We start from the raw sequence: 21,006 nt of genomic DNA, 5'->3' as shown, positions 1-21,006 counted from the left end.
ACTGGGTTATGGGGATCGGGTCAAGGTGTTGACCTTGGGTAGGGTGCTCTTTCCAAGAGCCGGTGCAGTCTCGATGGGCCGAATGGCCTCCTTCTGCACTGTAAATTCTATGTCTATGATACCAGGGACTTTCAAGGTGGATCATTGAGGTGCAACTCCTGGCTGATGTTTCAGCCTTGGTTTTTTGCACTGATGTGTTGGGTTCCCTCATCACCGAGCATAGAGATATCCATGTAACCTCCACTCAGCTAGTTGCTCAACTGCGAACTACCATTCACGACTGCAATTGGCTTGATTGTAGAAATTAGGTCTCATCAGTTGATTTTGGGATTGCATAGTCCTGTCTATTGTATGCTGCTTCCGCTATTCATACTTTCACATAGTCCACAGTTGTAGCTTCATCAGGTTGGTGTGTTTTATGTTTTTAGGTATGTTTGGTGCTGCACCTGGCATGCACTCCTGCACTGATTAATGCAGTTTGACCTGCTGTTGATGGTAGTGACAGAGGGACGGATATGCCTGGTCATGAGATTAGATTGTGCTTGAATACAACTGGTCTGCTGCCGATGGCCCATAGCGCCTCATTTATATCCAGTTTTGAGCTGCTGGATCGGATCAGAAACTATCCCATTTGGCACAATGGTAGTGCCACAGCTCGATGTGGGGCATCTTCAGTATGAAAATAGGACTTTGTCTCTAGAAGGACTGTGTGGCGGTCACTCCTGCAAATATTGTCATGGACAGATGCAGCTGCAACTGTACATTGGTTTCCTCGTCATTTACCACAGGCCCAGTCTGGCAGATATGGCCTTCAGGACTCAACTATATCGGTCAGTGGCAGTACGACCAAGCCACTGTTGGTGATAGATACTGATCCCCCACCCAAAATACATTCTGTGCCCTTGCAACCTTCCAAGTAGTGTTTCTTCCAAGTAGTGCTCATCATAGAGCGGAGGACGAGCAGTAGGTGGTAATCAACAAGAGGTCACCTTCCCATTATTTGACCCACCCCGATGCTGAGAGATTTGAATGGAGTCAATGCTTCGTTTTTTTAAGAAGAGCGGAGAAGAGTCCACCCCCCCCCCCCCCCCCCCCCCACCCCAATCTCCCTCATTATAAGTCTCACCAGCAGTGGCCCCAGCTCCGCCCCAAACTTTTCATAAAACTCTGCTCGGAATCAGTCTGGCCCTGGGCCCTTCCCCGCCTGCATTGCCCCCATGCCATCCATCACCTCAATCCAATCAGGGCCTCCAGCCCTGAACCTGCCCCTTTTTCCACCATGGGAAATTCCAACCCATCCAGGAACCACTGCATCCCCTCTTCCCCCAATCGTGGGCTTCGACTCACAGAGCCTCCTATAAAAGCGCTCAACTACCCCATTCACCCTCTCTAGGTCCAACACCACTCCTGTCGTCCCATACTCTACGGATCTCCCTTGCCACTGCTTGCTTCCTCAACTGATGGGTCATAAACGTTTATCAGGACCACCGGCCTCCCCTTCAGTTTCCCACTGACCACCACATATCTACCGCCCAGATAGGCCTCAGTGCTCCTCATCTCAAACGTCAGCCTCTTATTAATAAACTCTGCCATTCCCATCGTCTTCATATCCAGCCCAGAGTGGAACACCTGCCCCACCCACCCCTGCCGATCAGCCATACCCCTTCTTGAGCCAGCCTCCAGGCCCACCCTCGGACGTCCGTCGCCATTTCTACCTTCTCAACTGTGCCACACCTACCGCACCATTGTCAGCAACCCCGCCCCACCCAAAAAAGCAATGAACCAAACCCATTGCCTCATGTTCCGACTGGCAATTCCCCACTTCACTTGTTAACTAGTCCGCCCAGCTCGCATGGTGGCCCCCGTCTAAGGCCTCTAACTTTCCCACCCTCTTCAGTCCACCCCTCTTTCCCTCCCCCTCCAGCCACCAACAAACAAAAGAACAAAAGGCACATTCACCATCACCGCTCCCCCATCGAAACGAACCACAAAAATACCCACCGCATACATTTTACAATGAACACAAAGCTCCTCTCCAAAGTTCAGTGTACTCACACTCCTCCCAGTTCATGGTCCCTCAAAATCCATCACCTCCTCTGGCGAGTCAAAATAAAACTCATGCAGACAGGGTACAGGACCCCAAACTTCACCCCCTTCTTGAAGAGGGCAGACTTTATCCGGTTGAACCCAGCTTGCCTCTTTGACAACTCCGCACCCAGGTCTTAGTAGACCCGCAGCTCACTCCCTTCCCTGGTGCACATCCTGGTCTTCCTCACCCATTTCAAAATCTTTTCTTTGTCCAACAAATGATGCAGCCACACCACCATCACCCTTCACAGGCCCCCTTTCTGCTGCCCTTTCCTCAAGAGTCCTGTGTGCCCAATCCACCTCGAGGGCCAGTCAAGGACCCCCTTCCCCATCTCCAGCATCCTCACAACACACTTGCCGACCTCCGCTCCCTTGGTGCCTACAGGCACCCAGACGATCCCCAAGTTCGTCTCCTGCGATTCTCTCAGGTCTCTCAGCCTCTTTTGGCTGTCCAAGACCATCCCCAACTCCAATGAGGCCACCTGTTCCTTGTGCTCCCCCACCGCCTCCTCCACCTTCTGAATCATCAGGCCCTGAGCCTCTATTCCGTGCCCCACTCTCAATCGCGGGTCTCAGCTGCTCCACCACCGTAGTTATGTCTTCCGAAGCCTTCTCCCTCTGTTGCTAGAATTTTCGGTTCAAAAACTCCACCAGCTGCTCAGTCGGCCACTGGGCAGGCAGCGCTGCCCCCTTGCCCTCCACTATCGTAACCTGTGGCGCACCACAAAAAATGTCCTGCTTCAGCTGCTCTCTCTTTCTTGTGGCACTTCTCGTTCTCTTGATCCATACTCTCTGACAGAAGTATTACCTTCCCTGGGCACTCGCATGCCGTTTGCACTCAAAAAGACAGCACAGTGGTTAGCACTGTTGCTTCACATCACCAAGACCCCGGTTCGATTCACGACTTGGGTCACTGTCTGTGCAGAATCAGCACGTTTCTCCGGTTTCCTCCCAAAAGTTCTGAAAAACGTGCTTGTTAGGTGAATTGGACATTCTGAATTCTTCCTCAGTGTACCCGAACAGGCGCCAGGATATGGCGACTCAGGGATTTGCACAAAACATCATTGCGGTGTTAATGTAAGCCTACTTGTGACACTAATAAAGTTTGTTATTGATTATAAAGCTCCCCATACGGGTGGGTAAGAGCTTCAGATCAGGACCCTGGACTACCTGGCAACATTATCACTACACTACTCCTTTTGTAAAGTAAAATCCCTGGAGTCCCAAATGTCATAGGCTGCTTTCCACTGGAGCTTACTGGTGATTTGACCTGAAGATCATCACACCTAAGGCAAAGTTCAAGGTTGAGAAGGTGGGCCCTCATTAATAACCTCAGCAGGAATTGAACCTATGCTGTTGGCCTCGTTCTGCATCACAAACCAGTTGTTCAGCAAACTGAGCTAAACCGTTGCTTCTGTACCAGTGTTGGACAGTCGACAAGTTAAAACTAGGTGTACGGTGCTTGGATTTCATGTTTAAGGCAGCCTTGATTTTCACCATGTGCTGTCCACCTAAAAGGTTATAACCATTTCAATCTGGTCCTCTATTCAGAGTTGGAAGATTCTTGTGCGTGCACGTGGACTGTCTCCTTCCCAGAAAGAAAATTCAAAAACAGTTTATCAGGTAAGGTCTAGCCACTACTTTTTATGTTACTCACGCAAAAATCAACTGAAAACATTAATTTCTTTTGCAGAGTCACAAGTTCTCTCAACTAATAGAAAATATTCTTTGTCACAAATTGATTTCTTGTATGTCATGCAGTTGCAAATGGATGGAAGTACAGTACATCAGTAAATTTTGTGTACAAAAACGTACAAAAAAAGTAATACATTCCATTTAGATTCATCCCTGAGTATATTAGCTCTCACTTTACTGATTCTATTTTGTTCAACTTTGTGAATGCAAAATCATAGAATGGTCATGTTACATTGCCCTGCTTGATTATTTGAACCAATAAATTCCTGTTCAAAATACGCTCACTAATTTCTATTAATGCCTAATTTACTTTTGAGTTGTTAAACTGTCTTCACCCTACTTAGTAATTTAATGTTATACTTCAATGATGCCTTTCCCTCTTCACTGGCTTTTTTCAAGGCTTCAACTTCTCTAATCTTTTGTTATAACGCATTTGCTAAACCTGGTTAATACTTACTATTCTGGTCCGTCGAGGAGGAATAACATTTTTTACAAATGTCATGGTAGCTACAAGCTAGCAGAGGATTTTAAATATAGTCTAGCTAAAGGTAGGTATTTGTATTTTAGCATCCTATTAGATTGCTTAATTGCTCAGACATTGACAATTGCTTCTAAATCTTCCCGTGAAATCAATTGTATTCATTGTGTATTTGTTTCCTATTTTTCTCATCTGTAATAATGTACTAGTGCCAAAATTAGCTGGTTGGTTATGTGCCCAATTGCGAAGTCAATCTAAACCCTTCTGTTTTTGTGTCACCACAATTGTGGTTATTTTAAGACTGATTTAGTACAGGTTTTTTCTAATTTATATTAGTTACAAGAATCTAAAACTTATTCCGAGCCGCACTCCGCTCAATACTTTTTGCCAGTTTATATGCACATTCCATCTTTTTTCAAAACACCAGTAAAGTATCAGGTGCTTCAGCAAAAAGCATTTGATGCACCACTTCGATTAGCAGTGTAGTTGCTTTTTCTTATATACCCATTGCTTCACTGGACTGGTTCATGGTGCAAATGTGAATTTTCACAACTTCCCAACAACAAAGCAAAGCAATTGTTCGAGGTTCATAAAAATTTATCCTTTTAAAAATAATTCCTAGGACTTTGTAAGGTATCTGACTTTGGCCAGTCATTTAAGAATCAAATATCAGGGGATACACTGTGATCAAAAATTTGGGCACCATTTTTCCAAAGCACTACATTATGCAATGAAGCTAGTGAGTAACCCGCATTCTTACCTTCTTCTAGTTTCCGGAGATGGATGACAATAAGGTTGGAAATCTTGCGATACTCTACAAAAGATAGTCTCATTGCGGATTTTGGCACTTCTTTGATAACGTCTTCGGAATGGTCATTGACACCACCAATTCCATTTGGAATTTCAGAATGCCCTATTAAAATTACCATTTATTAGAACAACTGAATCCATTACCATGCTTAATGCGTATCAACTTTCAGAATAAAACAAATCAAAACAAAATCACCAATACCCTTGGCATGCCCATTATGCCAAATGGCCTAATTATGGCCTGAAACCATTATTTAGGGCCCATGTAATTCATCAGATCTTTGCCATGGCTCAATGTGAGAAAAAGAACCAGTTTAGCGCCTATAAAAGGGTATCTCAGAGAGAGATTTGAACAGCTGTATAGCACATTTTTCATTCAAAACAGCTAATTAGGTTTTTCCCACTGGAGGATCCCAAGGAGAAAAATAGACTGATTATTTGCTGCAAAGAATACTAACATTGCTAAAACAATCAACCCCTGAAAATATTTCTGTCAAATCTGAATGCTAGTGAAGTTGTTACAGTAACCGTCTTCAATTCCACAGACAGACATTATCACAAAGCAAACGAGATCCAATGTAACCACGATCACCAACATCCCACATCTTTTGGGGTAGCACAGTGGGTAGCACTGCTGCCTCACAATGCCAGGGACCGGGTTTAATTCCGATCTATGTTGAGTACCTGTGTGGAGTTTGCACATTCTCCGTGTCAGTGTGGGTTTCCTCCCTCAGTCCAAAAGATATGCAGGTTAGGTGGATTGGCTGTGTTAAATTGCCCCTTGGGTGTCCAAAAGGTTAGGATGGGTTAGTGGGATAGGGTGGGGGGTATGGGCCTAGGTAGGGTGATCTTTTGGATGGTCGGTGTAGACACAATGGGCTGACAGGCCTCTTTCTGCACTGGAGTGATTCTTTGATTCTATCTGTAAAGTTGCTACCACGTGAACAATAGCTTTACATTAACTGCAGGCCCCAAACCTCAAATAAGTTCCTCAATATCTGAAGATTATGGTGGATGCCTTTTGAACAGTTCTTTTAGTAATATGCTGAGGCACTGGGCACATTTGATTTTGCTTGAATGCCTGCAAAATCCAAACTAAGGATCAAATTGTTAAGACAAGCCAGAACAATTTTTCATGGTTGAGAATACCGACTTATATAACCATACAAGATCCAGAGGATCAAGCTGAAAATCAAACTGGGAAATGGTCTACAACAGTCTCTGGCTACTCCTGCCAGCAATTCTGCTCTCATGGTATGCCAAGCTCATCTGTCTTGCGCCATCCTCACATATCCACTGAAGCTCATCTGCCACCCAACTATTACTAGGTCGGCACCTTTTTTGCTCCCATCCACTTTGCTTTCCACAAGAGCTCTGCAACTTTTTGACTCTGATCAAATAGCTGAAATGCTGACATTTTATCTTCTGGATGTCCCTTTTTAAATTACTTATTTTCACCCCCCCCCCCCCCCCCACCCACCCACACACAAGTACCTCTTCTTGGTATTATGGTCTGTATATGGGATTTTTAGCATATATTTTGGTATCCACGTTTCAATGGCCCTATATTTTCTTCCACACATCTTTATTTATGTGTCCAGGTTTCAGAGGCAAATTGCAAAGTGGATAGAATGTAGCATCTTATGTACTTTTTCTTTGCTCCAAACCTCAGTTTTTGTTAACTCATCCCTCATCATACAAAATTACTTCTAGCTATCTCCTAACTTTGGCATCACACCTGCCATTTGTTAGTTTGTATTCAATACACAAACATTATCTATTTGTTCCATTGTGACTCTAATCATTTCAATCTTCACTCAGTTTCTTCTAATGTATTTTTTTCTAACTGCCATTGTTGTTTTTGTTGGTGTTTATATTCATATTATATTTATATCCATATTCTAAACTTCTGGATTTTACACGATCTCTAATATTTTGTAGGGACTCTTCCGATTTTGCAGTTAGTGCTGTGTTGTCAGCAAGGCATTGTATTCTTGCCTCCAATTTTTACCCTGGAAGTACATCTAATTATCTGAATACTTCTGCATGGGTTGAATAATTTTGGCAACAGTACACAGCTTTGTCATATTCCTCTCTTCACTTGAAACATATCCAATTGTCCCTGTTCTAACCTGATGCTCACTATTTGGTCCCAAAAATGGATTCTGGATAAAACTCATATCTTTCCTGTCAATGTTACATTTCAACAACATATTAACTTTTCTTGATTAATACTGTCAAACACTTCCAGCAATTTCTACTACAAATGTATTATTACTTTATTATGATTTAAGATCACTTTAATGACATGGCATTCCACTGCTTTAGGTTCCTTAGGAAACTTGACAAATAACAAATGTCTTAAGACACTTGGAAGGTATCGGTTGCCACATATTTGATCACAAATTTCTGTTATCACTTCCAATTCTATTTCTCCAAGGAATTTTAAATGTTATGGTTACTTCATTTATACCTGAAGCTTGTCCTGTACTTATCAATTTCAAAGCATTCTTCACCTCTGGTATCAATGTTTGGTCCACCAATTGCCTCTATATTTTGAGGACTCCTTAATTTGGATCATTCTATAAAACTTGAAAGATTCTGTCCCACCTTTTTGCTATTGCAACCCCGTCAATCAATATTTTACCACCATTGTATCTTACACGGCACTGTTGTTACCCCTTTCTATCTCTCAAATATTTAATCGCCTGGTCTATAACTCTTATTTATGACTTCTTTCTGGCTCCCAATATTTCTTTCTATCTCTCAAATATTTCATCTTCTGGTCCATAATTCTCATTATGACTTTTTTCTGGCTCCAATACTTCATCTTGGGCAGGAGTTACAAAAGTCTGAGAACACCCATGAACAGACTCCTAAATGACCCTCTTATGGACTGACCTGATTAACACTACATCCCTGTATGCTTCAGCCGATGCCGGTGTTATGTAGTTACATTGTGTACCTCGTGATGCCCTATTATGTATTTTCTTTAAATTTCTTTTCTTTTCATGTACTTAATGATCTGTTGAGTTGCTCCCAGAAAAATACTTTTCACTGTACCTCGGTACACGTGACAATAAACAAAATCCAAATCTCTCGTCCCATTTCTCTTTAGCCTGTCTGCATGCATTCTTTATTTTCTTTCAATTTCAACATACTCAGGTGTTTTTCTTTCCTCTTTCTAACATTGTTATTACCTCCTCTCGTCATCACTCCTGATCTCTTTTACTTTTTGTTAATATTTCCTTGGCAGCATGTCGCATACTCGCTTTCATGTTTTTCTAGTTGCTTCTATTTCTTGTTCAAAGACCTTTGTTACTTCTCATTTTTTTAATCCCAAGACATTTCATACTTGTTTAAACTAAGAACAGAGGCCGGTTGCGGCGATGCATCGCTAAGCCGCACGTTTCGGCACCTCACGTTTCAACGGACCTTTGGGCTCTTATCGGGAGCCCCAATGGGAACCTTTTTTGGCCAAACCTACTGTGAGGTGACAAAGGAAGCAGTCCCCCCCCAGGGGTGGATGGAAAGGAGCGGCAGTAGCGGCCAGATTACGGAGGATCCTTTGGAGCAGCGGCAGAGAAGAGAAGGGAGAAGCAAGATGGCGGCCGAGGGAGCCCAGATGGTATGGGGCCCGGAACAGCAGGGGTTCCTCCGACGATGTGTGGAGGAGCTCAAGAAAGAGGTGCTGGCGCCGATGCTACTGGCAATCGAGGGACTAAAGGAAACACAAAAGGTCCAGGCGATGGAGCTCCGTGGAGTGAAGGCAAAGGCAGCCGAGAACGAAGATGAGATACATGGCCTGGTGGTAAAAACGGAGATGCACGAGGCACTACATAAGAGGTGCATAGAAAGGCTGGAAGCCCTGGAGAACAGCTCGAGGAGGAAGAGCTTACGGATTTTAGGTCTCGCCGAAGGAACAGAGGGAGCTGATGCTGGGGCGTATGTGAGTACGATGCTCCATACTCTAATGGGAGCTGAGGCCCCAACGGGCCCCCTGGAAGTGGAGGGAGCGTACCGGGTCCTCGTGAGAAGACCAAAGGCAGGGGAAACACCAAGAGCAATGGTGGTGAAGTTCCATCGCTACAGGGATAGAGAGATGGTCCTGAGCTGGGCTAAGAAGACACGGAGTAGCAAATAGGAGAACGCGGTGATACGCGTGTATCAAGACTGGAGTGCGGAGGTGGCGAGAAGGAGGGCGAGTTTCAACCGGGCCAAGGCAGTGCTCCATAGGAAGAAAGTCAAATTTGGGATGCTGCAGCCGGCGAGACTGTGGGTCACACATCAGGGCAAACACCACTACTTCGAGACGGCGGAGGAGGCACGGACATTTATTCAGGATGAGAAATTGGACTAGACTTGAGAAATTGATGTCCGGAGGGAGGTAGCGAGGTGGTGGCACAGATATGTAAAGTGGGGAGAGGGGAGGGCTACTGTATACTAATGTTGGACAGGGAATATTTCTCCCCCCGATTGTGGGGGACACACACACACGAAGAAATGTGGGCGCCAGTGGAAAAGGGGACAGGGAAGGGGAATGAGGGAACTGCGCCATTAGGGGCGGCGCCGAGAGGAAAGCGCGGGTATTTTCCCACGCTATGGAAATTATAGCGGAAAAAGGGGCGCAGGAAGGAAGGGAGCCTCACACGCAGGGAGGTCAAAGAATGAACGGGGAGAAGCCGAGGTCAGCCAGAGTTAGCTGACTTTCGGAAGCAATATGGGGGGAGCAATCAAGCTAGAGGGGGGGGGGGGGATGGGAGGATCTAGCTGGGGGGGGGGATTAACTGGGTTGCTGCTGCTGAGGGTAAGGGGGAGCTGATACGAGACGAGGTGGTCGGGACGGGAGGGCGCCGTCTGGGGGACAGACGGGTGCGTGAGACCTGGGTGAAGAGATGGCTTAAAAAGGGGATGGCTAGTCGACGGGGGGGGGGGGGGGGGGGGGTAAATGGCCCCCCAAAATTCGGCTGATCATGTGGAATGCGAGAGGTTTAAATGGGCCGATTAAGAGGGCAAGGGTGTTTGTGCACTTAAGAGACTGAAGGCGGACGTAGTTATGCTCCAGGAGACGCACCTGAAGTTGGCGGATCAGGTTAGACTAAGGAAAGGATGGGTGGGACAGGTATTCCACTCAGGGTTGGACGCGAAAAACAGAGGGGTGGCAATACTGGTGGGGAAACGTGTATCGTTCGAAGCTAAGACCATAGTGGTGGATAGTGGGGGCAGATATGTGATGGTGAGTAGCAGATTGCAGGGTGAGGCGCTTGTGCTGGTGAACGTATATGCCCCGAACTGGGATGATGCGGGATTCATGAAGCGAATACTGGGACGTATCCCGGACCTGAAAGTGGGAAACTTGTTAATGGGGGGGGGGGGGGGGGGGGGGGAGACATCAACACAGTGCTGGACCCAGGGCTGGACCGGTCCACCAGATCCAGGACCGGGAGAAGGCCGGCAGCGGCCAAGGTGCTTAAGGGATTTATGGAACAAATGGGGGGGGGGGGGGGGGGGGGGGGGGGGGGGGGGGAGGAAGTAGATCTGTGGCGATTCGCCAGACCGATGGGTATAGAGTTTTCCTTTTTCTCCCACGTCCATAAGGTATACTCCCGGATAGACTTGTTTGTTTTGGGAAGGGCACTGAACCCAAAGGTGGCAGGAACGGAGTACTCGGCTATAGCCGTGTCAGATCACGCCCCGCATTGGGTGGATCTGGAACTGGGAGAGGAAAGGGAGCATCGCCCACTCTGCCGATTGGACATGGGACTACTGGCGGACGAGGGGGTATGCGGAAGGGTGAGGGGATGTATCGAAAGATACCTGGAGGTCAATGACGATGGGGAGGTCCAGGTGGGGGTAGTATGGGAAGCGCTGAAGGCGGTGGTTAGAGGAGAGCTGATTTCCATCAGGGCCCACAAGGGGAAACAAGAGGGTAAAGAAAGAGAGAGATTAGTGGGGGAGATTTTGAGGGTGGATAAGAAGTATGCGGAGGCCCCAGACGAAGGGCTATACAGGGAGAGACGAAGATTACAGACGGAGTTTGACCTGCTGACCACAGGAGAGGCAGAGACACAGTGGAGGAAGGCACAGGGGATACAGTATGAATATGGGGAAAAGGCGAGCCGGCTGCTGGCCCAACAACTTCGGAAGAGGGGAGCGGCGAGAGAGATCGGAGGAGTTAGGGACGAAACGGGAAAGATGGAGCAGAGAGTAGGGAAAGTGAACAAGGTGTTCAAGACATTTTATGAGAGGCTGTACAAGTCCCAACCCCCAGAGGGGAAAGAAGGAATGATATACTTTTTGGATCAGCTAGAGTTCCCACGGGTGGAGGGGCAGGAGGTGGCAGGTCTGTGGGCGCAGATTGAGGTGGATGAGGTGATCAAAGGAATAGGGAACATGCAAGCAGGGAAGGCCCCGGGACCAGACGGGTTCCCGGTGGAATTTTATAGCAAGTATATGGACCTGCTGGCCCCGCTCTTGGCGAGAACCTTTAATGAGGCTAAGGAAAGGGGGATATTACCCCCGACAATGTTGGAGGCAACGATATCGCTAATTCTGAAACGAGACAAAGACCTGCTGCAGTGCGGGTCATACAGGCCCATCTCCCTCCTAAACGTAGACGCCAAACTGCTGGCCAAAGTGATGGCGACAAGGATAGAGAATTGTGTCCCAGGGGTGGTACATGACGACCAGACAGGGTTTGTAAAGGGGAGACAATTGAATGCCAATGTACGAAGGCTGCTGGGGGTGATGATGATGCCCCCACCGGAGGGGGAGGCAGAGATAGTGGTGGCGATGGATGCAGAGAAGGCACTCGATAGGGTTGAGTGGGACTATCTGTGGGAGGTGCTGAAGCAATTTGGGTTCGGGGAGGGGTTCATTAGATGGGTTAGACTCTTGTACGGGGCCCCGGTGGCAAGCGTCGTTACAAACAGGCAAAGATCGGGATACTTTCGATTACATAGGGGTACAAGACAAGGGTGCCCCCTGTCCCCGTTACTGTTCGCGTTGGCAATTGAACCATTGGCCATAGCGCTGAGGGACTCTAAGAGGTGGAGGCGGGTGCTTAGAGGGGGAGAGGAACATCGAGTGTCACTATATGCAGATGACTTACTGCTATATGTGGCGGGCCCGGTAGAGGGGATGCCAGAGGTAATGCAGATACTCAGGGAGTTTGGAGAGTTCTCGGGATACAAATTAAATATGGGAATGAGTGAGCTTTTTGTGATGCACCCCGGGGAACAGGGCAGGGGGATAGATGCTCTGCCGCTGAGGAGAGTGGCAAGGAACTTTTGATACCTGGGGATTCAGGTGGCCAGGAACTGGGGAACCCTACATAAACTTAACCTGACACGACTGGTGGAGCAGATGGAGGAGGACTTTAAGAGGTGGGATATGGTGCCCCTGTCATTGGCGGGCAGAGTACAGGCGGTTAAAATGGTGGTCCTCCCGAGGTTTCTTTTCGTGTTTCAGTGCCTCCCCATCCTGATTACAAAGGCCTTTTTCAAAAAAATAGACAGGAGCATTATGGGCTTTGTGTGGGCGGGAAAGACCCCGACGGTAAAGAGGGGGTTCCTGCAGCGCAGTAGGAACAGAGGGGGATTGGCACTGCCGAGTCTGAGTGACTACTATTGGGCCGCTAATGTGTCGATGGTCTGTAAGTGGATGAGGGAAGAAGAAGATGCGGCATGGAAAACGTTGGGAGATGGCGTCCTGTAAGGGAACGAGTCTAAAAGCGCTGGTGACGGCGCCGCTGCGGTTCTCCCCGAAAAGGAACACCACAAACCCAGTGGTGGTGGCGACCTTGAAGATCTGGGGGCAGTGGAGACACAGGGGAGTGACGGGTGCCTCGGTGTGGTCCCCGATAAGGAATAACCACAGGTTCGTCCCGGGGAGGATAGATGGGGGATTTCAATGTTGGCAGCGAGCAGGAATTAGGAAGCTGAAGGACCTGTTTGTAGACGGGACGTTTGCGAGTCTGGGAGCATTGGAAGAAAAATATAAATTGCCACCAGGGAATGCTTTCCGATACATGCAGGTGAGGGCATTTACGAGGCAACAGGTGAGGGAATTTCCACAGCTCCCAACGCAAGGGATCCAGGATAGAGTGATTTTGGGGGTATGGGTTGGAGAAGGTAAAGTGTCCGAAATATACAGGGAGATGAGAGACGAGGGAGAGGCGATGGTAGAGGAGCTGATGGGAAAATGGGAAGAGGAGCTGGGGGAAGAGATCGAGGAGGGGCTGTGGGCAGATGCCCTAAGTAGGGTAAATTCTTCGTCTTCGTGTGCCAGGCTTAGCCTGATTCAATTTAAGGTTCTACACAGAGCGCATATGACGGGAGCAAGACTGAGCAGGTTTTTCGGGGTGGAGGATAGATGTGGAAGGTGCTCAGGAAGCCCGGCGAACCACACTCATGTTCTGGTCGTGTCCGACACTGCAGGAGTTCTGGGAGGGTGTGGCAAGAGTGATTTCAAAGGTGGTGGGGGTCCGGGTCAAACCAGGCTGGGGGTTAGCTGTATTTGGGGTTGCAGAAGAACCGGGAGTGCAGGAGGCGAAAGAGGCCGACGTCGTGGTCTTTGCGTCCCTAGTAGCCCGACGAAGGATTCTACTTATGTGGAAGGAAGCGAAGCCCCCGGGCGTGGAGGCCTGGGTAAACGACATGGCAGGGTCGAATAAAATATCCGTTAAGAGGATCGGCTCAGGGGTTCACCAGGCGGTGGCAACCGTTCCTTGACTATCTCGCGGAACGATAATGGAAAAACAGAAAAGACAGCAGCAGCAACCCGGGGGGGGGGGGGGGGGGGTATTATCCCGTGTTTTTGTTTTTTGCCAGTTGTTGATATTTGCTTTTTGGTTTATCTCTTTTTTCATTTGTTGGCAGTTTAATATATTATTTAAATAACGTTTAATGTATATTCCTTTATTAAGTTGTAAAAACTGAAAATTTCTGTTTGAAAAATTTCAATAAAATATATTTCAAAAAAGAAAAACTAATAACAGAGTATTTAAATCCTCTGCCCACCCGTTACAAAAATAATAAAGTCCACAACAGCTCCTGCAGAGCCCTCAGTTTTAAAAGTGAAAGCCCAAACTTCATGGGGTGGGGGGTGGGAGAGAGAGAGAAATTGGGATTGAGAAAAAGAGTATAAAATCCACATCACCCAAGTCCTTCCTATACAAGGCCACCTGTATTTTGTTCTTGAAGTTGCTACTGTTTGTTACTCTCTCAACTACGTTTTAGTGTCCAACACATTCTCCCTCTCCCTTCAGTTCTGATTAAGAGCCAAAAGAACTTGAAACATTAACTTTGCTTTCTCTCCTTACAGATGCTGCTGAGCTATTCCAGCATCCTCTTTGCTTCAGAATTCAGCATACATGGTATTTTACTGATTTTTGTATTTAACCTAGTGTATTTAATAGCTGTAATCAAAAAAGTCTCACCATTTGAAAATTTAAAAAAGTAAAAGCACATGAATTAGTATTCTTAGAAACTAGGGTGGAGGAAGGAAAAACAACACTCAAACAGTCTAAACACTTATATGTTTACAGATTTATTTATTCCTTTCTGGTGAAAATAAGATGAGTTTACCATTGATCCCTTCAAGGATTTCCTGCTCCATCTCCTCTCCTTCATCATCTTGGTCAAAATTCACATCCGGTGTCTCCACTCTAATGATTGATTTGTTCAGTAATCGGAAAGCTTCCTTGACATGTTTAGGTTGTACCTATAAAGCCACAGTAAAAAAAAAATCAACACAGGCTTCTTTTTGGTAGAGATTTCGTTAAAAGTATAAGCTTCGTTTTGATTTTAGATTTATATAATGTATGATGAAAAACATAGTATAGTTCCTTGGATTTGGGATGACAGAGCAAACTATTAGTATGGAAAACTCTACAAGCCATACAAGTTATTTGTAGCAGCAAATAACTGCCAAATGCAGCATCAGGGGGAGTTTCCCCAGGTCTCAGCTAGATTAGTAGTTAGGAGAGGCTGGGCAATGGTGGCAAGGTAGCAGAGTGGTTGGCACTGCTTCTTCACAGTGCCAGAGACCTAGGTTCAATTCCCGGCTTGGGTCACTGTCTGTGCGGAGTCTGCATGTTCTCCCAGTGTCTGCGAGGGTTTCCTCCCACAATCCCGAAAGATGTGCTTGTTAGGTGAATTGGACATACTGAATTCTCCCTCAGTGTACCTGGACAGGCGTCGTAGGGTGGTGACTGGGGGATTTTCACAGTAACTTCATAGCACTGTTAATGTAAGCCTACTTGTGACACTAATAAAGATTGTAGTAATCCATTTCTCATAAAACGACAGCTCAAATAAATCATGCAATGCAGTTTTAGAATGGTTTTGGCCTAGATTATGAGGGAAAAAGGATTCCTCCAAAAAGAAACATACAACCAGGGTATCTTTCCATCTCTACCTGTATAGCTCTGTGGAGAGGTTGAGGCCCCTGATTGAAGTGTTATTTAAAAAAGGTAAAAAAAGGCACCTGGAGAACAGAATTGTGGAAGATACAAGAGTGATAGATGTATCTTTCCTGTATGATGAAATAACGATAACAGTTGTGTTGGAATGTAAGGAGGGCACAGAAAGCAACAATGTACACACACTAAAGCAAGTGAACAAACCTCCAGAATGCTTAACACTTACCTCATCACAACAATGCATTCTAGCCATGGATTCAGAAAGTCGGATCATACTCTCCAGCTGACGCACTGTGATTCGCCATGCTGATTTGGTTACTCCAGATCCATCCCTCTGACGGAGTCGCCGGTACTGTTCCACTATGAAGTCTTCAGATTCCTTTGAGATCTAAAAAATCAAATCCTCAGAAGTTACCTTCATTAATACAATTTAGACAAAAAGACAGTTCAATTAATGTCACATTGCATTCATTAAGTGGCTGACCTTTGGCTTAAACTGCCTCGCAAATAACAGGTACCTCCTGATATCATCCAAGGAGTAGATCCGCTCGATGGATTCTTGAATTCGAGAATGCAGGTCCACAATACGTCTAGCAATAGCATAATCTGTTACCTAGTTTATAACAATTGTATTATGTAAGTTCTACAAGTAGTTGAAAAACTGAAACATCACATGAAATGGAATATGAAAAAAATGATACTCACCTCATTACATTCATCAACTAGAATGAAGAACAAATCAAACCGAGACATGATCGGGGCTGTGAGATTCACATTCTGTTTGAGAGATTTTGAACGATCATACCGTCCACCTACAGGGTTTGCTGCAGCTAAGATGGAAGTCCTGGCATTCAAGGTCGCCTATATCGAAACAAATATTTTGGATTGTCTTTAGATGACAGTGGAATTTAGTTTGTTATCCCATTTAAGGCAAGACACAATCTATACACAACCTATTACTTTCAACTGCTTAAGTGTCCATTCCTAAAGTATTAGGAATCCACAGAAACCAACTTCTCTTTGCTTTTAGGCAAATTTCCTAACAATTAAAGAAAAAGATTTTCCCAGCAAAGAGGAATGAATTAGGAATTCTTATCTTCTGCACTGAAATTTAGACATCTGAGATATATTAGATGACAGTTGAGAAATCTTCCATTCTCTGCTTTTGACAAATTTCACTGCACAAAAAATGTACATATACAATTTTAATAATGCATGCTTGCTCAAGCTAGAGTGCACAACATTTTTGAGAAAAAAATGCAGCTTACAAAAATCAGCTAGGACTTCCGGTTGCAGCTATGCAGAGCTAAGTTGCACATTCGGCAGCTCCCGCTAAAAACTGACTTTTGGGCTCTTTTCAGGGCCCCCAACGGCATTTCTTCGACGTTTCCCGGTGTGGGAAGGAGATTTCAATAGTTCCCCGACAGTGTATGGCTTGGACCAGGAGCGGGGCGACTAAAAAAGTGGTGGTGAACCCAAAGAAGGTGCGAGGGAAGAGCAAAATGGCTGCGGGCGGGGACCAGGCAGCGTGGATGCAGTGGGCGCAGGAGCAGCAGGAGGTTATCCAGCGCTGCTTCAGGGAGATTAAAGCGGACCTGCTGGAGCCGATGATGGCTTCTATAGACAAGCTGCTGGAGACCCAGACGGTGCAGGGAGTGGTGATCTGCGAGGTCCGACAAAAGGTCTCTGACAACGAGGACGAGATCTTAGGCCTTGCGGTAAAGGTGGAGGCGCACGAGGCGCTCCAGAAGAAATGGCAGGAACGGTTCGAGGAGATGGAGAATCGGTCGAGGAGGAAGAATTTGCAGATTTTGGGCCTCCCGGAGGGGCCGGACGTGGGGGCCTATGTGGTCACCATGCTAAACTCGCTGATGGGAGCGGGGTCCTTCCAGGGGCCCCTGGAGCTGGAAGGGGCCCATAGAGTGCTGGCAAGGAGGCCCAAGGCTAACGAGCCGCCGCAGGCGGTTCTGGTGCGGTTTCATCGGTTCGCTGATCGGGAGTGCGTGCTCAGGTGGGCCAAGAAAGAGAGGAGCAGCAGGTGGGAGAACGCGGAGGTCGAATATACCAGGACTGGAGTGTGGAGGTGGCGACGAAGAGGGCCGGGTACAATCGGGCGAAGATGGCGCTGCACAGAAAGGGGGTGAAGTTTGGCATGCTGCAGCCGGCGCGACTGTGGGTCACCTACAAGGATCGGCACCATTATTATGAGTCTCCAAAGGAGGTGTGGGCCTTTGTCCAGGCCGAGAAACTGGACACAAACTGAGGGTCGGGGATTGTTGTTGGGGTGTTACACTTTGAGGGGGGTTCTTTGCTCTTTTTTATGTTTGGTTCGATGAGGGTGGTTAGGGTGGGTTGGGCACTGTTTTGGTTGGGTCTGTCGGGTGGGCTCTTGGAGGGGGGGGTAATTAAATGGAATAGGGGTGAATGGCCGGTAGGGGGGATGGGGCCCCGCAGGGGAGGGTGAGGCCCCAGTCGGGGGTGAGAGGACTGTGCCTGTAAAAGGACCGGCGACAAGGGTGGCGGGACCGGGCAGGTGGAAAGCGTGCTCTTTTTCCCGCGCTGAAGGCTGGAGGGGGCGGGAAAGCAAGGGTTGTTTCCCACGCTTGGAATGGAAGGGGGAGGCGGAGAGCCTGTGGATGGATAATGGAGGAGGATATGTCCCACAATGGGAGGAGTCGAAGGAGAGGTGGGAGTAGCTGGGGTCAGCTGACTTGCGGGAGTGCAATGGGGGGAGTAAAGCAGCTAGGAGGGATCCTAGCTTTTGGGGGGGGGGGGGGGGGGGGGGGGGGAAGAGGAGAACCGGGTTGCTGCTGCTGCTATGGTCAAGGGGGAGCTGGAGAGAGTAGAGGGGGTTGGGACGGGGGTCTGCCGCCGTGGGGAACAGGCCGGGCGTGAGGTGCGGGTGCGTGGCTGGCAAAGGAGGGGTTATGGCTAGTCGGCGGGGCGGGTGGACCCCCAATCCGGCTGATATCCAGGAATGTAAGGGGACTGAACGGGCCGGTCAAGCGGGCCCGGGTGTTCGCGCACCTGAAGGTGGATGTGGTCATGCTCCAGGAGACACACCTGAAGGTGGCAGACCAGGTAAGATTGAGGAAGGGGTGGGTAGGTCAGGTGTTTCACTCAGGGTTGGATGCCAAAAATCGGGGGGTGGCTATCTTGGTGGGAAAGAGGGTGTCGTTCGAGGCATCGAACATTGTGACAGACAATGGCGGCAGGTACGTAATGGTAAGTTGCAAGGGGAGAGGGTGGTGCTGGTCAATGTGTATGCCCCGAACGGGAACGATGTGGGTTTTATGCGGCGCATGTTGGGTCGGATCCTGGACTTGGAAGTGGGGGGCCTGATAATGGGGGAGACTTTAACACGGTGTTGGATCCGGCACTGGATCGCTCCAGGTCTAGGACGGGTAGGAAGCCGACGGCGGCTCAGGTGCTGAGGGGGTTTATGGACCAGATGGGAGGGGTGGACCCTTGGAGATCTGCAAGGCCGGGGGCTAGGAAATTTTCATTCTTCTCGCATGTCCATAAAGCTTATTCTTGGATCGACTTCTTTATTATGAGTAGAGCGCTACTCGGCGATAGCCATTTCGGATCACGCCCCGCATTGGGTAGACCTAGAGCTGGGGGAGGAGAGGGACCAGCGCCCGTTGTGGCGCTTGGAGGTGGGGCTGTTGGCGGACGAGGAGGTGGGCAGCACGGTAGCATTGTGGATAGCACAATTGCTTCACAGCTCCAGGGTCCCAGGTTCGATTCCAGCTTGGGTCACTGTCTGTACGGAGTCTGCACATCCTCCCCGTGTGTGCGTGGGTTTCCTCCGGGTGCTCCGGTTTCCTCCCACAGTCCAAAGATGTGCAGGTTAGGTGGATTGGCCATGCTAAATTGCCCTTAGTGTCCAAAATTGCCCTTAGTGTTGAGTGGGGTTACTGGGTTATGGGGACAGGGTGGAGGTGCTGACCTTGGGTAGGGTGCTCTTTCCAAGAGCCGGTACAGACTCGATGGGCCGAATGGCCTCCTTCTGCACTGTAAATTCTATGATAATCTATGATTCTATGATAATCTATGAGTGAGCGGGTCCGAGGAAGCATAGAGATACCGGGAGGTCAACGATAACGGGGAGGTCCGAGTGGGGATGGTATGGGAGGCGCTGCAGGTGGTGGTATGGGGAGAGCTGATCTCCATTAGGGCCCACAAGGAGAGGAGAGAGCAGAGGGAGAGGGAGAGGCTGGTGGGGGAGATGGTGAGGGTAGACAGGAGGTATGCAGAGGTGCCGGAGTAGGGACTGCTGAGGAAGAGGCGTAGCCTCCAGGCCAAATTCGACCTGTTGACCACCAGGAAGGCAGAGGTGCAGTGGAGGAAGGCCCAGGAGGCGATTTATGAGTATGGGGAAAAGGCAAGTCAGATGCTGGGGCATCAGCTTCGGAAGCGGGATGCAGCTAGGGAGATCGGAAGAGTTAAGGATAGGGGAGGGAATGTGGTACGGAGTGGGGTTGACATCAATGGGGTCTTCAGGGACTTTTATGAGGAATTCTATCGGTCCGAGTCCCCACGGGAGGAGGGAGGGATGGGCCGCTTTCTGGACCAAGAGAGGTTTTCGAAGGTGGAGGAGGGACTGGTAGCGGGATTAGTGGCCCCGATTGGGCTGGAGGAGCTGGCCAAAGGGATAGGGAGCATGAAGGCGGGGAAGGCATCGGGGCCGGACGGTTTCCCGGTCGAATTCTACAAGAAATAGGTGGACCGGTTGGGCCCGTTGCTAGTTAGGACCTTCAATGAGGCAAGAGAGGGGGGGGGCTTTGCCCCCGACAATGTCCCGGGCACTGATCTCCTTGATCCTGAGGCGGGACAAGGATCCCCTGCAGTGTGGGTCTTACAGGCCGATTTCGTTGTTAAATGTAGATGCCGAGGTGCTGGCGAAGGTCTTAGCCACGAGAATTGAGGATTGTGTGCCGCAGGTGATCCACGAAGACCAGACAGGATTCGTGAAGGGGAGGCAGTTGAATGCGAATGTGCGGAGGCTCCTGAACGTTATTATGATGCCGGCGAGGGAGGGGGAGGCGGAGATAGTGGTGGCGATGGACGCTGAGAAGGCCTTCGATAGGGTAGAGTGGGGGTACTTGTGGGAGGTGCTGAAGAGGTTCGGGTTTGGGGAGGGGTTTGTTAGGTGGATTAGGTTGTTGTACGAGGTCCCGATGGAGAGTGTGGCCACGAACAAAAGGTGGTCTTCGGTTGCATCGAGGGACGAGGCAGGGGTGTCCCCTGTCCCCCCTGCTCTTCGCACTGGTGATTGAACCCCTGGCTATGGCACTGAGGGAGTCGAGGAACTGGAGGGGGTTGGTGCGGGGCGGGGAGGAGCATAGGGTGTCGCTCTATGCAGACGACTTGCTGCTATATGTGGCGGACCCGGTGGGGGGAAATGCCGGAGGTAATGAGGATCCTCAGGGAGTTCGGGGATTTCTCAGGGTACAAGCTCAACATGGGGAAGAGAGAGTTGTTTGTGGTTCACCCAGGGGACCAGGAG

The 21,006-nt window shown here is 48.5% G+C and overlaps 1 protein-coding gene across 1 annotated transcript in view; it reads right to left on the bottom strand.

The window, feature by feature from the left end:
• The window catches only part of mcm6 (minichromosome maintenance complex component 6), a 71,134-nt gene that overhangs the window by 16,304 nt on the left and 33,824 nt on the right, over positions 1-21,006 (bottom strand). Inside the window, exons 11-15 of the mRNA XM_072472252.1 lie at positions 16,200-16,355; positions 15,979-16,107; positions 15,721-15,882; positions 14,659-14,794; positions 5,022-5,174 (exon numbers count right to left, since the gene is read on the bottom strand). Of these exons, the coding sequence (XP_072328353.1) occupies positions 5,022-5,174; positions 14,659-14,794; positions 15,721-15,882; positions 15,979-16,107; positions 16,200-16,355 (736 nt within the window). The remainder of the gene's footprint in view (positions 1-5,021; positions 5,175-14,658; positions 14,795-15,720; positions 15,883-15,978; positions 16,108-16,199; positions 16,356-21,006) is intronic.

The sequence above is a fragment of the Scyliorhinus torazame genome, chromosome 2, assembly GCF_047496885.1.
Source record: "Scyliorhinus torazame isolate Kashiwa2021f chromosome 2, sScyTor2.1, whole genome shotgun sequence".
Lineage (NCBI taxonomy): Eukaryota > Metazoa > Chordata > Chondrichthyes > Carcharhiniformes > Scyliorhinidae > Scyliorhinus > Scyliorhinus torazame.
The sequence above is the reverse complement of the archived record's forward strand: the minus strand, read 5'-3'. Positions and strand labels throughout refer to the sequence as shown.